The 13,221-nt window shown below is 41.0% G+C and overlaps 1 protein-coding gene across 5 annotated transcripts in view; it reads right to left on the minus strand.

Annotated features, from left to right (window-relative positions):
- Window positions 1–9,614, minus strand: part of APP (amyloid beta precursor protein) — a 353,581-nt gene extending 343,967 nt beyond the window's left edge. For 3 of the 5 annotated variants that reach the window (XM_050958047.1, XM_050958026.1, XM_050958016.1), the window contains exon 1: window positions 9,418–9,613. In XM_050958047.1, the coding sequence (XP_050814004.1) occupies window positions 9,418–9,477 (60 nt within the window). In that variant the 5' untranslated portion in view covers window positions 9,478–9,613. Of the gene's footprint in view, window positions 1–8,806; window positions 8,893–9,417 lie in introns of those variants that run through there. The other 2 variants (XM_050958058.1, XM_050958037.1) reach the window with 2 other exon arrangements.
- Between the last annotated feature and the right edge of the window lie 3,607 nt (window positions 9,615–13,221).

Here is a 13,221-nt window from a genome sequence, read left to right on the forward strand (position 1 = left end):
GCAAGTGCTGTAAATGTGGCCACACTGCAGCGCTGGTTGCTGTAAGTGTGGCCACTCTGCAGCGCTGGCCCTACACAGCTGTAGTAACACAGCTGTAACTACCAGCGCTGCAAAACTGTAAGTGTAGCCATACCCTAACACTCTCCTGTGAAGCATCCATTACTGGCCACTGCTAAAAATGATGATGCTCATTGGTCTAATCCAGTATGACAATTCCTATGCAAAACTTTGTTTTAATGTGGGTTCAAATGGCAAAGAGATCATCTTAAATCATAACTAGTCTAAGACAGTTTTATTGAACAGTTAGGAGTTATGGTATATTTCTGACCAGATTTTGAAAGGAAGATGATCAATTTAAAAGCACAAAACAATTCTGGGGAAAATAAATCTACTGCCTTATAGTGAAAACAGCTGTTTTTTAAAAACAAACATTGCCTGGAAGTCTTGAAAATTAACAAGGCAGCACCAAGAAAACAATGACTATAAACAGAAGCAATGATTTTCACTATCTAAACTGAGTGGCTAAAAAGGCAGGACATTTAAAAAAAAAAATACACACAGGGTCCTTTATTTGCCTTCAGGTTTTTTGAGCATTTAGACTTCAGATTTTCATGCTTTTCTCACAAACACAAGGATCAGAAACTTTCTCTTTTTAATTAAATCTGAGAATCTCACATAATCACATAACCCCAGGAGCTGGGACTTTTCAGAAAGATCAAGTAACCTGTGACAGAAGTTCAGGAGTTGGCATAACTGACTCAATGACAAGTAAACTGGAGACCTAAAATTATCTGTTTTAATAGTCTGTTATTGTTAACAATATACAGTTTTATAGACACTGTCCCTTCAAGGATAATAGTGCAAGCTGAACAAGTTATCAGAAGGTCTTAGTGGATGCTCCAAAACACTAAGAAAATTGAAAATACTGACATTAAAAAGCAATTTTACTCAGCTCTGGATTAAAAAAGGCAGGGGACGGAAGCCACACACAGTGGAACTGCAAAATTGCAGAAAATGACCCTCAAAACTATCTAGTATTAGGATAGCATGTTATTACTGATCTTGATTAAGTGTATTAAGAAATATTGCAAACCTTCATGGACTAACTCACAACTCATATTACAAGTTAATTATTATTTATCCACAATCTGGATTAATTACTTCAAGTTCATATATAATACCTATAACTATTCCGGTTTCTTCATCTTACAACCACTGTCTTTATCTTCTCTGACTTACCATACAGTCATTATGATTGGGGGTTTCTTTTTCCATTCCGAATTACTCCTGCACTTCTTTTCTGTAGTTTACTTTTCCCCAAAACAATGTCATATTTCTGTGCATAACTCTATGCTTAGTTACTAGTGTGTATGCATATATTTATATAATGTTTTCTTCTAGGCTAGAACCATGGGAGCACTTTCCAGAGCATACTTATGATTAAATTCACTTTAAATCTTAGAAAATAAGATATTAAAATAGAAACTAACAAATCTTTAACAACTAATGTTATTACTGAATCATTTTGCCATTCAAGAAAAGAAAGCAAGAACTGAGAAGTAAGTGGACTCCATCAAAATCTCTTTTAATGATGCAAAGACGTATGGTAATAAGCAACTGCATTATCATAATGTTCCACATTTCAGGCTTAATATAGTATCTCAGTTATATAAAAGGTATTTATAACTGAAGTTTAAAAATAATTGAAGTTAGCCGTTGCTGTAAACACAAAATCCACCAAAGTTTGTCTCAAAGCTATGCCATGGCATCTGAGAACAAGAGCAAGTCTGGAAGTGAAAGAGAATCAGGACAATAAAACAGTTCTTTGGTTAGCCCATGCTCTTGGGCTAGGTTTTAATTACAAGATTTCAGATTCTTTAATTTTTTTTTTTAGCATAAAACAAACAGTCTCTCTCTCTTCTCCAGCATCAGCCCTCTCCTGTTTCCCATTCAGCTGAAAAGGTAACAGCAAATACTCTTCAGAAACACAGATGATGCAACGACAGACTAGCAGTAGGCTTTGAAATAATTCCCAGTGGTTGGCCTATTTCTCTTGCTCATCTTTGCTCAGTGGCTGAGCCAACTGCTAATTCTAATTTCTGAAAGTGGAAGAGGAGAAAATGCTCAGGAGAAAAAGGATAGTCATATACTAGTGGGAAACAAGGTAAGTGAGGTAATATCTTTTATTGGATCAACTTTTGTTGATGGAAAGTATAAACTCCCAAGCTAGAAAGAGCTCTTCTTCTGCTTGTGAGTTTCTTAACCACGAACAACTAAACTACCCAAACTTAACTTGAGTTCTTTATGTAGTCCTACAGTCATAATTCTGTTGCCCCATGTTCGTAAAATTCCAAGAAACTAAGTTTACTTATAAGCACCAGACAGACAGAGACTGGCTGATGCACCAAGACCTGAAGATTTATGTCCCTTCAAAAGGGATTACTTCCCTTAAGTATTTTAATTTAACAAATGGATATTCTTGTTATCCATGTGAATGGATAATGCTTTTCTGAATCCTCTTAAGACCTTGGCCTTGATTATATATTGTGTCAATGAGTTCCCAAGTTCAACCGTGAATTACATAGAAATGTGTTTCCTTTTACTAGATTTGAACTTACCATCTTCCAATAACAGAGTGTCCTCAACTGTACATTTTTTAGACAACTGCAGTGTCAAAATGACCACATTTTATGCAAAAGATATATTTTTAATTCCAGCCCACTCTCTAATTGCATGCTACAGATTTGATCTTGAGCTGTCCAGGGCAGGGACCATCATTTCAATTTAGTTTACACTTTTCCTATATTGTCTATGTTATGCAGATTTGTATGCTGACCATACAACCACTTCATGGAAAGCTCAGGAGAAAGGAAAGAGATTTTAGAAACTGGACATGATGCCACTGGAGCTTTTTGGAGCTAAGTGAAGGCAGAAGCTGTTCAGGATCATGGAATAAGGATGCTAGACTGGATCTTTCTGCCCAAGTTGTTAGCAATATTGATGCTTAAATTGCTATCTGTAGGTTTCAGAATCAACTGGACATTAAGACGTAAGGGGTGGTTCACTTCACTGAGCTATTATTTCAGGCTGTCTGAAAACTCTCCATCAGCACAGCTGGTTCAAGTTCTCAACGCCTTTGGTACCGCCACCAAAGTACTAGAAAATACATTTTTAAAAACCATGAAATCTTAAAATGTAGACAAGTTTGCAGCAAAGTATGGGTAAAAAAGTAGATTCCTCAGCAAATTCTGTGACTGTAGAATCATACAGCCCTGATCATATTCTTTTATCTAACAATAAGAAAACATTGACTTTTCAATTAAAAGTTTTTTTCACACAATATTGCTTTAGTCTCTCATTTTTTCTGTTTTTCTCTCCAGATGTTGACATTCTTCAGATTGGCAGCAATTTGTGAACTCATATCATATAAACATGTTCTAACAGAAAGTAACACAGTATTCTTTAATTTGCTTCACTTGTAATCTTCTTACACCAAGGATTTTTCCAAAATCCCAAGAATTTAAATCCAATAACACACAGTTGCAGAGTTAAGTGTTAAAAGCATGACAGACAGCACACTAGACGAACATATTACCATACATAAAGCCAATTATACTCTTATCAATAGTCTAGAGTTACTCCTATTCATTGTATGTTCTTACAATTTACTTAACAAAATATTTATTAACTAATAAATATTTAGTAAAAACCCACATGCAGTGCCAGTAACTCTTCAGATGTTAACAGAGACTGTTACTCCAATTTTTGTTGCTGTTGTTCTCTTGATTTGTTTTGTTTTGAGAGGGGAGCAGGATTGGGATGAAAAACAACAAAGAACTAAAAATCTCCAGGAAGAATGCGAGTAACCTTATATTTTGCAAATTAGAGAATTCTGAATTTTACAGTAAGATGATGTAAGGGGAGAAACAACTGACTGAGTAGATAAAAGAGCAACAAACAATTTAAGTTTAAACATACTTTAAAAAAAAACCTAACCAACCATTTGAGACATACTGAAACTTAGATGTGATCCAAACGTTCTGTTGATCAAACACACATCTTGTGGGCATTATTTCACAGAGATGTTTGAAAACAAATCAGTCAGTAAAAATAAAGTTGCCAATTAATCAGTTATACACAATTGCTAAGTTATGAAACTATTTTGTGGTGCTTCATACTTTAAAAAGACTATGATAGAAGGAAAATGTTTGTTTTTCTTCAAATATTTTACACACAAACTAAATATGCCCCATGTTAACTTTCACAACTAAACATTTAACAAACACAAACGCAAAGATCAAAGAGAATAAATCTTCATGAAGCCATGCTATGAGAGTCTATATCACTTTGGCATAAAACTTGCATAAAACACTGACCAGCCAGCATAGAATAAAGAAAGATCATCTGATCTATTGCACAAGCATCCTTTGCTTCAAATTCTTGACACCTCACTTTGTATTTCCACTCACTTATAGTTTGTTTTATGAAAACATGAAGTAATTTATAATCTTTCTCCAGAAAGCGTGTGTCTCAAAAGTAATTAGAATAATAGAATCATTAAGGTTGGAAGGGACCTCAGGAGATCATCTAGTCCAAGCCCCTGCTCAAAGCAGGACCAATCCCCACTTCCCTAAATGGCCCTCTCAAGGACTGAACTCGCAACTCTAGGTTTAGCAGGCCAATGCTCAAACCACTGAGCTATAGTTGTGGTAATGCTGCAGCTGTGTTGGTTCCAGGATATAATGGAAGAGACAAAATGGGCAAGGTAATACCTCTTACTGAACCAACTTCTGTTGTGAAAGACACAAGCTTGTGAACTACAAAAAGTGACCTCAGCCTCTTCATCTCATAAAAAGATACTTGTGTGAATATTCTTTACCTATTGCTTAGTAACATTACTATAACAAGTAATCTTTTACTATTTGAATGGCCAGCATCATATGTAGAACCAATTTCACTGTTTCCCCTGTATAATCGTTTTCTCTTGTTCAGGTAGGTCTTTGACAGTAACAGAAAAGTACTTTCGTGTTGTTGTTTTTTAAGAAATTTCAAAAGGTTTGTTAACTATAAACTTTGGTTTCAGGGGACACAGGCGCAGGTACAGCAACTAATTTAAATGTCTGTTTTGTTTTAATTACAGTCTAGATTTCAAATTGATGTCTTTACTTTAAACAGGTTGGGTTTTTTGGTGTTTGCCTTTTTTTAAAAAAAAAAAAAGACAAACCATTAACAAAAAATCCCAACCGCTATCTTCTTTCTTAAAATAAATGAGAGGTCTGGGGAGAAAATTCTACAAGTTACTACATCAAGAATTCTGTTAGGTAATAAATGTTTTGTATTTTCATTAACTGCAATAACTTTCTAAGGGCTAACATACCAAATGAATTAAAGTACAACCTGTTTAAACATCTTAATTTTAGTTTTATTAATATGCCAGAACCACCTCACTTGTAAATAACATTGGAACAACTAGAGCATTCAAAACAGAGCTGAGAGAAATCTTGATATTTCCACTAATGCTCTAATTAAAAAAGAAAATCTCAACTAATAAAATGAGATTGTTCACTAAGAAATTCAGTAAGACAACTTAATTGTGCCTGATTGTGTTAATTTATTGAAATCAGACAATTAGTGGAAATAGGTAACAGAAAAAAATCTATTCAAAAGTATGATAATTAGAAGCAGAAATGGCTTTCCAACTATATACCATGTATACTCGTTCATTAGTCTGTTTGTTTATAAGCCAACCCCCCCCAAAATGGATAGGAAAAAATAGCAAAAGCGGTATGATCCTTTCATAAGCCGACCCTACATTTCAGGGGTTGGAAAACTTTGGCTCCCAGCCTGTCAGGGTAAGCCACTAGCGGGTTGGGACATTTTGTTTACATGGAGCGTCTGCAGGCATGAAGTCCCTCAGCTCCTTGTGGCCATGGTTCGCCGTTCCCACCAATGGGAGCTGTGGGAAGTGGTTGGCTGGGAACGGCGAACCGTGGCCACAGACAGCTGAAGGGCTCCATGCCTGCAGACACTCCAGGCAAAGAAACCCGAAATGTATTAGATATTCAATTCAACGATTCCATAGAGTTTAAAATCATCAAATTTTGGTGTAGACCCGTTAATAAGCTAACCCCTGCTCTTTGATGCGTCACTTTTTTATCAAAAATATTCGGCTTATGAACAGGTATATCACTTGCTCATACTCATGACAATTTTTGCTTAATAGATCTTAAATTCTTTAACACAAGTCAGTGACGTGGGCTGAAACAAGAAAGTTACTTAAACAAGTATATGGTTAGTGCACCAGTAATAAGGATTGTATTTTTTAAAAAATGTTTCAAAAAGCCTTAATATATCTGGATAGGCTAGGTATTCTCCTCAATGTGCCATTTCAAACAATTTCTCCTCCTTGTCCTAACTTCTACTTCCCTCTCTCCAACCCCCACCCCAAAAACATAGGACTGGGAAGATTTCTTAAACAAGAACTGCAGGAATTTCTGCTACTTTATGAATTCCAAAAGCAATTTTAAACTGTAGGAGAAAAACCTATTCCTAGAAGAAAGATTTTTAAAGACTCTAAAGCAAGCAGCAAACTCTCAGGAGCAAACAGCCATTTCAACTGAGGCAAATTCTGTCTTCACCTCACCCCTTCTCCCCAACTTCGTCCATCATCAAATGTTTCTGATAATATACTGAAGTGACTCATTAAAAATACTATAGTATCAGGTTTGCACCGGTATATTTTTGACCATATGAAGATAATTTAAGGCCTTTTCCTATGCTGAATGCTGTTAAAAACAAAATGTCTACAATGCCTGGCAACTAAATGCAATGTAATTTGAGAATTCCATGTAATACAGGTCACTGAATAAAACAGGGACTCTCTGCGCATACAATGATATTCTTGATTTAAAGAATTATTTCAAGACAAAGAGCGCCAAGCTGAAAATGCAGAATATCACTCTTCAGCACATAGCACTAAAAAGATGGGTGAGGGAAGGGCTCCTAAAACCAGATACAATTAATCTTTCCTATAGAAACACAAAACTGATAAAATCCAAGACCCTGATTCTACAAGCACTTATACATGTGAGTGGGACTACTCTTTCCATCTTCATGGATATTTATTAACATGCATAAATGTTTGCAGGATCAGAGCCCAAGACAATATTTTAGCAAAATAAAGATGTAAAAAGTTTGCCCTCTTCTTCTACCTCCTGTTTTCTGTCTCTATGTGTAACCTGATTTTAGTTTTCTGCTAACAGCACCTAGGTGGAGATTTAATTCATTCATATTTAAAACAATAATGGATTGAATCAAGTTGACAGAACCTGAACCATTTAAAATTAATCCTGCAAGCATCCCTGAGATCACTCAGTTGTAAGAACTGCACTCCGCAGGTAGATTAGACCCTGAATCGACAGCTCTTTAATTTTAAACCATTGTAACAATTTTAACATTTGAGTTCTATGTATATTCTTATTAACTATTTCAGGAGAAGTTTTTTTTTTTTAAATGTGTTCCTGCCCCATCTCATCTATCAAGAGTAAAATATTCTGAAGGGCCACTCGGGAAATAAAGATTGGTGGTTCATTGCTGAAGGGCAGTCAGTAGCTTTTTGCTTGGCTGTTTAGACTGAGCTTGCTGTTTGCTTTTATTACACTCCCATTCCTTGAATTCCTCCTTCCTAGCAAGGCATTAATCGCTTTCTTCAGAGAGGGAGAACCTGTGCCTTTGAAGGAAAGATTTGGAAAACAAGCACAGAACAAGATCAGAAGACGACTCTGTCCTGATTTTGTATGAAGGGGAGCAACCAGGCTGCACTTGCATTTGTTACCCACTAAGACTCACTGTGTATACACTAAACCCTATTTAAGAAATTAAGATTCCTTCTCTCTTTACAGAACCTCCTCAATTTCGAAGGAGCTAGGACATATTCAATTCTTCTTTCTACCCATCCACAGTTCCCTTCAGAGGGGGGAAATCCTCGAGCATCTACAAAAGCTCAGCACAACAGCAAAGCTGTCAGACCTTTGCTAACCTGTGCATGGTGTTGGGATGTTTTTCACAAGGGAACCCTTCCCACCGCAGAATTACATGGCAATAATTAAGAAGAGGGTAGGGGAGGTGGGAAACAGAAAGTTACTATAGGAAAAGAAGAGTACGCTAGGGTATTAGTTTTAACGGGGACTGAGTGGCGGCCCCCAACATTGTGCTGGGTGTTTTTCCTGCTCGCAGGCATGGCCATGTTGCACGCAGCACTGGCTGCCTGCTGGGCAGGGACATGAATGGAAGGGAGAGTTGTTAAACACCTAGCGGTGGGAGGATTTCTCCAGGCTGCAGCTTTCATGACAGCCTGTCTTTGCTGCACTGCAGAGGCGCCATCTTCTCGCTCTTAATCTTCGCTCGCCCCAACCCTGCCGGCCGGGCCCTACACCCGCCCGGCCGGGAGAAAACTCCGCAGCCCGGCTCCGCGCGCGCGGGGCCAGCGCCTTCCCTTGCAAAGCCGGGAGAAGGCGTCTCCTCCCCGCCCACCCCCAGCGGATGTCCCTTGCTCCTCGCCCACCTGAGCAGAGCCCGGGGACATGAAACCCCCGTGCTCCCAGCCAGCGGCTGGCGGAGGCAAGGTAACCTCTCCGCGGGGACCCGGCCCGCAGAGGCCAGGGAAGGCGCAGCTCCGCCCGGCGGAGGCGCCGGGGCTTTGTTTCCCGGGGGCTGGGCAGGAGGGCATTGCCCGGGCGCCGCCGCAGGGCTCGGGCTGCAGCCGCAGGCGCCTCCCCGGGGACCCTGCCCTGCGAGGGACACTCACCCCCCGCTACTCATCGCCTGCACCGTAGCGAGGGGGTGGGGGCAGCTCTCTCCTGCCCCCGAAGTTAGCCGGGAACAAGGCGCTGGGCGTTGCTCCAAGCTCCCCAGCTCTCTGTGCGCCGCCGGGCATCCCCGCCCCAGAGGATGCACGATTGTTTCCTCTGCCCCCAGTGCACCCTCCGGGCAATGGGCGGGCATTGCCGCACCACGGCCGCCCGCCCACCCCCGGGCGATGTCTCCCACACCCCCGGGGCGGAGAGCTCGCACACAATGAAACCCAGCAGCAAGCCGGAGGCGCGCAGGGGCTGCGGACGGTGCACGGCACTTCGCAGCCTGCTCCCTCCACCCCCTTTTGTTCCCTGCGCTGCTCAGCTGGAGAAGCCCATTGTTCAGCGGTGGGAGGGGAGCCTGGCCATGGAGCCGGGGTGGATGGGGGAGCCCAGCCCCTCCTTTCGGGAGCCAGGCAAGGGTCCCTTCGCCCACCTATGCGGCGCCTGGATGTGGCCGAGCCACCCGGCTACAGGGGCGGCTCTGGGCTCTCCGCAGACAAAGGCTCCAGGAAGCCGAGCAGAAGGGAGAAGAGTGGCAGCCCCCCGCCCGCCTGCCCCTTACCTCGACAGCCCGGGCCGTGCAGGAGCAGGCCAGCAGGAGGAGCGCTAAATGGGGCAGCATCGCCTCGGGGGGGCCAGCGAGGTGGCGGGGGTCTGGCTGTAAATCCGCGCGCTCGCTGCCAGCTTCCAGCCGCCGCCGCTGCTGGGGGATCGGAGTGAGCTGCGGCAGCACCAGCCCAGCTCCGGCGAGAGCGCGAGTCAGCTGATATCCCAGCCCACCCAGAGCCGCGGCAGAGCCAGCGCACACACCCCGGGGAGACCTCTAGCGGAGGCGCGGGGAAAGCGCAGCCAGCCGGCCCGGGCCCTAGCAAACTCCCTGCCCGCCCAAACTCGCAGCCACAGAGCGCAGTGCACGCCCGTCTATGTTCCCCTCAGATTGGACAGAGCGGTGTCAGGCTCGCTCCTCTTTCGTATTTCTTGCAGCATGCAGGCGGGAGTTATTTTTAAAAACAGCAAACTGTCTTTCTGTTGCAATGTGGGAAACACCTAGCTCTGCTTCCCTCACATCACCCTTCTGGTGAGATTGCTGCCAGACCGCTGCTTGTGCCTAAATCCAAATAAAAGACACACTTTGCTAGCTGCTTCCAAGCTCATGTCGGAGGGGCAGTTCTTTATGTCCTGGAGCCCATCTCCTAGGAGGAAGAGTCCAGGCATTAAACTGATGCTGGATTTGTATGACTGCCTTGTAACTAGAACATGTTTTTACCTGCTCTGGGATCACTGATATCTTCTTTGTTCAGAAAGCTATTGTAATTCTCTGCCTGCAGCAGTTTTTGCTGATTTCTTTTACAGAATGCCCATATGCCTATGGGTACTTTGTTGACTGATCAGTTATCCCTGTTTTAAATATATATAAAATGTGCAGAGATAACCCCCAAAATGTTTGTGAAGTCTCCACAAACACCCATTCACAAGTTAATAGCAAGTTATGTAAAGAAATTTTGCTCTTCATTTTTTTACAACTGCCTAGTTGTCATATTAAACTAGTCTCTTCAAACATTGATAAGTTATACCATGATTTAACGACTTTATCAGGGTGCTATATCCTGTAGGTAAGCACAGGGTCAATTCCCTAGACCCCAGTCCTACAAACACACAAGACCAAGGCTAAAATTCTACAACTGATACCTTGTAGGTGTACAGCTGTACCCATAAGAGGGCACCATTGCTTACTACTAATTGCAGCATCTGTGCTTGAATTTATAGTATGACTCACATGAGTAAAGCTAGGCACAGGTGTAAGTGCTTGCAGGATTGGGGCCCAAGACCCATACATGATGGAAAAACTATTTTTGTGCTGCCTCAACAGAATTAATATTGTGTAATATAATGTGTATAATAAATCTGAAAGGAAGCCTAAATGGATAATTTTTATCATAGTTTCACACAGAAATGTGTGAAAGTTAGAAAAATTGCATATTTTGTTGTGAAGTTATCTTCATTCACATACAGTTTTGAAAGTACAGAGTGATCCATTCAAAATTAATCCTATTTTTAGCAAACCTCTATCCCCAAAGCCCACAAAAAACTATTTTATAGTGTTTTTCAAATTTAGAAGCATTATCTTTATCAAATTTCATGTTCGTTTCCAGAGTTTTCTTATTGTTGTAAACCATCAATACTGGGAATCTCCCTCTATAACATAAAGTAGGTATGTGAACTTAATTGTCAATGGTTTCAGCTTGTTTAAATTGCAATTTAAAATCTCTGGGTGTGACCATGCTTCCCCAAATCCATACACAGACCTTCTACCTGCATATCTTCTCTTTCTCACAGACGGGAGCTGCCTCTGCAACACTATCCACCCACTCCTCTAGGCCCCCCTGGAGTCCAGTCCATAGGTCCAGAATCCACCTAGGGTGGAGAAGTGGCCAGGCCAAATAAAGGGAGCCACGTAATTTGTCCCTACCTCCTGTAATGGAGTATATGGAAAAGATGTTATAGAGCCTGTGGCTGTAGTGTCCTTTCTGCTGTTTCTACGCTGAAGTTGGTATCTATCCCTTTTGAGGTAAAGCTGAAGCTCTGCTGCCAGAGCCTCATCTTTATCAAAGATCAAGGCCAGAGCCACAGAGCTGGCACACAGGCACAGGGCCTCTCAGTGGATGGTCTTGGATTCATGTGAATCCATACGATTTCTGGGTGGGCCCTTAGAAGAGCAAAGTCCGCCCAGTGATTGAATAATAATCAAAGACCTTGCAAGAGGACTCTCATGGCATTTTCCACCTTCCTGGGCCATACTACAAGATGAGGGAATTTAGCCAGAAATGCTCCAAACTATGGAACACGGTCCCTGTATTTTACTCTGAGATATACACTCTAATCTCATCTTGATAAACAAGTGTTAGATTAACTACATTAGGTTCATCTATTATTTGCTTATCTATTAATTATTTTACACAAGCCAAGCCACACACACACAGCCTCCATCCCCCCCTCCAGATATATGCCACATGAGTTTAACTGGAGCATTCTATAAGGTGGATAGATACAATAATAAAATATATTAACTCCATAGGTTCATTTCAGATACAAGCACATACATTTAGAGGGCAGTTTAGCCTCATACATATATGAACCTTCTCATGCAAACTAATGAGCAGGCAGTACATGGAGGCACTCACTGGGCTTTTGGGAATTGCTCTGATCACACTTGCTGATTTTCAACGATCTCTGGCAGGTAGATAGCAAATAAGATCTTACACAGATCTGCAGTGTCCAACAGCTATATCTAACATATACACAAACACATGCATATAGTAAGTCATTGTATGCAGAGTGGTTGTAGCCATGTCAGTCCCAGGATATTAAAGAGACAAGGTGAGTGAGGTAATATCTTTTATTGGACCAGCTTCTGTTGGTGAGAGAGAGACAAGCGTTTGAGTTTTCACAGGCTTCCATAATGATATGGGGCCTAACACCTGAGGAAGTGCACTCAGAGAGGAATCAAAGGTGCAGCTAGCCCTGTATAGCCAGTCCACACCTGTCCAACCCAGTAATGTTAGTTTATAATATAGTATAAGGAAATATAAAGTTAGCAATACTGAAAGACAATAACTGCAGGCCCATTTAGTACTAGTTTATGGGTGCTACAGAATTTGCAGATGACCTACAAAGGGAAAGAAAATGTGCTAATCACTTTTCTTCCTTCTTCTTCATGGTATATAAAGAAGGCCTGAAGTATTTTTTCCCCCCTCCTCCATTTGTTTTTTGAGAATAGATATTCAGATTCGGTCTAGTCTATAAAACTCTAAGATAACTGGGGAACTAGTGAAATTATCACATCACAATATCTAAGAGACTGAAAGTTGAGCAACTGAGCAAGGGAGAATGTGCACAGGTGATACTACAAAGTGGGAAGGGCTGTAGTAGGCTCTGATTAAATGTTAATTCTTTGCAGATGACTACTGGACATGCTCAGAAGTGATTTTTTTAAATTGCTTAGCTTTCTTAGCCAGCTTTATTTTCATAGCAGGTTGTCGATATACTATTTATATGCCATGCTTCATAGTTTGAGTGTTTTGAAGAGGTGTGCATTGTCTCTGAGCAACATTGATTTACAGAAAAAATATATAATATATTAAGATATAAATATTGTTGCATGTAGACAACCCTCCTCAACAAAACAAATAAACACATTTTTTCATTGAACTTTCTAAGATAACAAAAGGCTCTTATCCAAAAAGTTCAGAGCCTTGCCTTTACTTAAAATCATATACAATATTGTACAGTATATTAAAACATCCTAGTTGGCTTCACACCCTAACAAAATCCATATATAGCCAATAGTAAACAAGTAAACCAATAC

The sequence above is a fragment of the Gopherus flavomarginatus genome, chromosome 1, assembly GCF_025201925.1.
Source record: "Gopherus flavomarginatus isolate rGopFla2 chromosome 1, rGopFla2.mat.asm, whole genome shotgun sequence".
Taxonomy (NCBI): domain Eukaryota; kingdom Metazoa; phylum Chordata; order Testudines; family Testudinidae; genus Gopherus; species Gopherus flavomarginatus.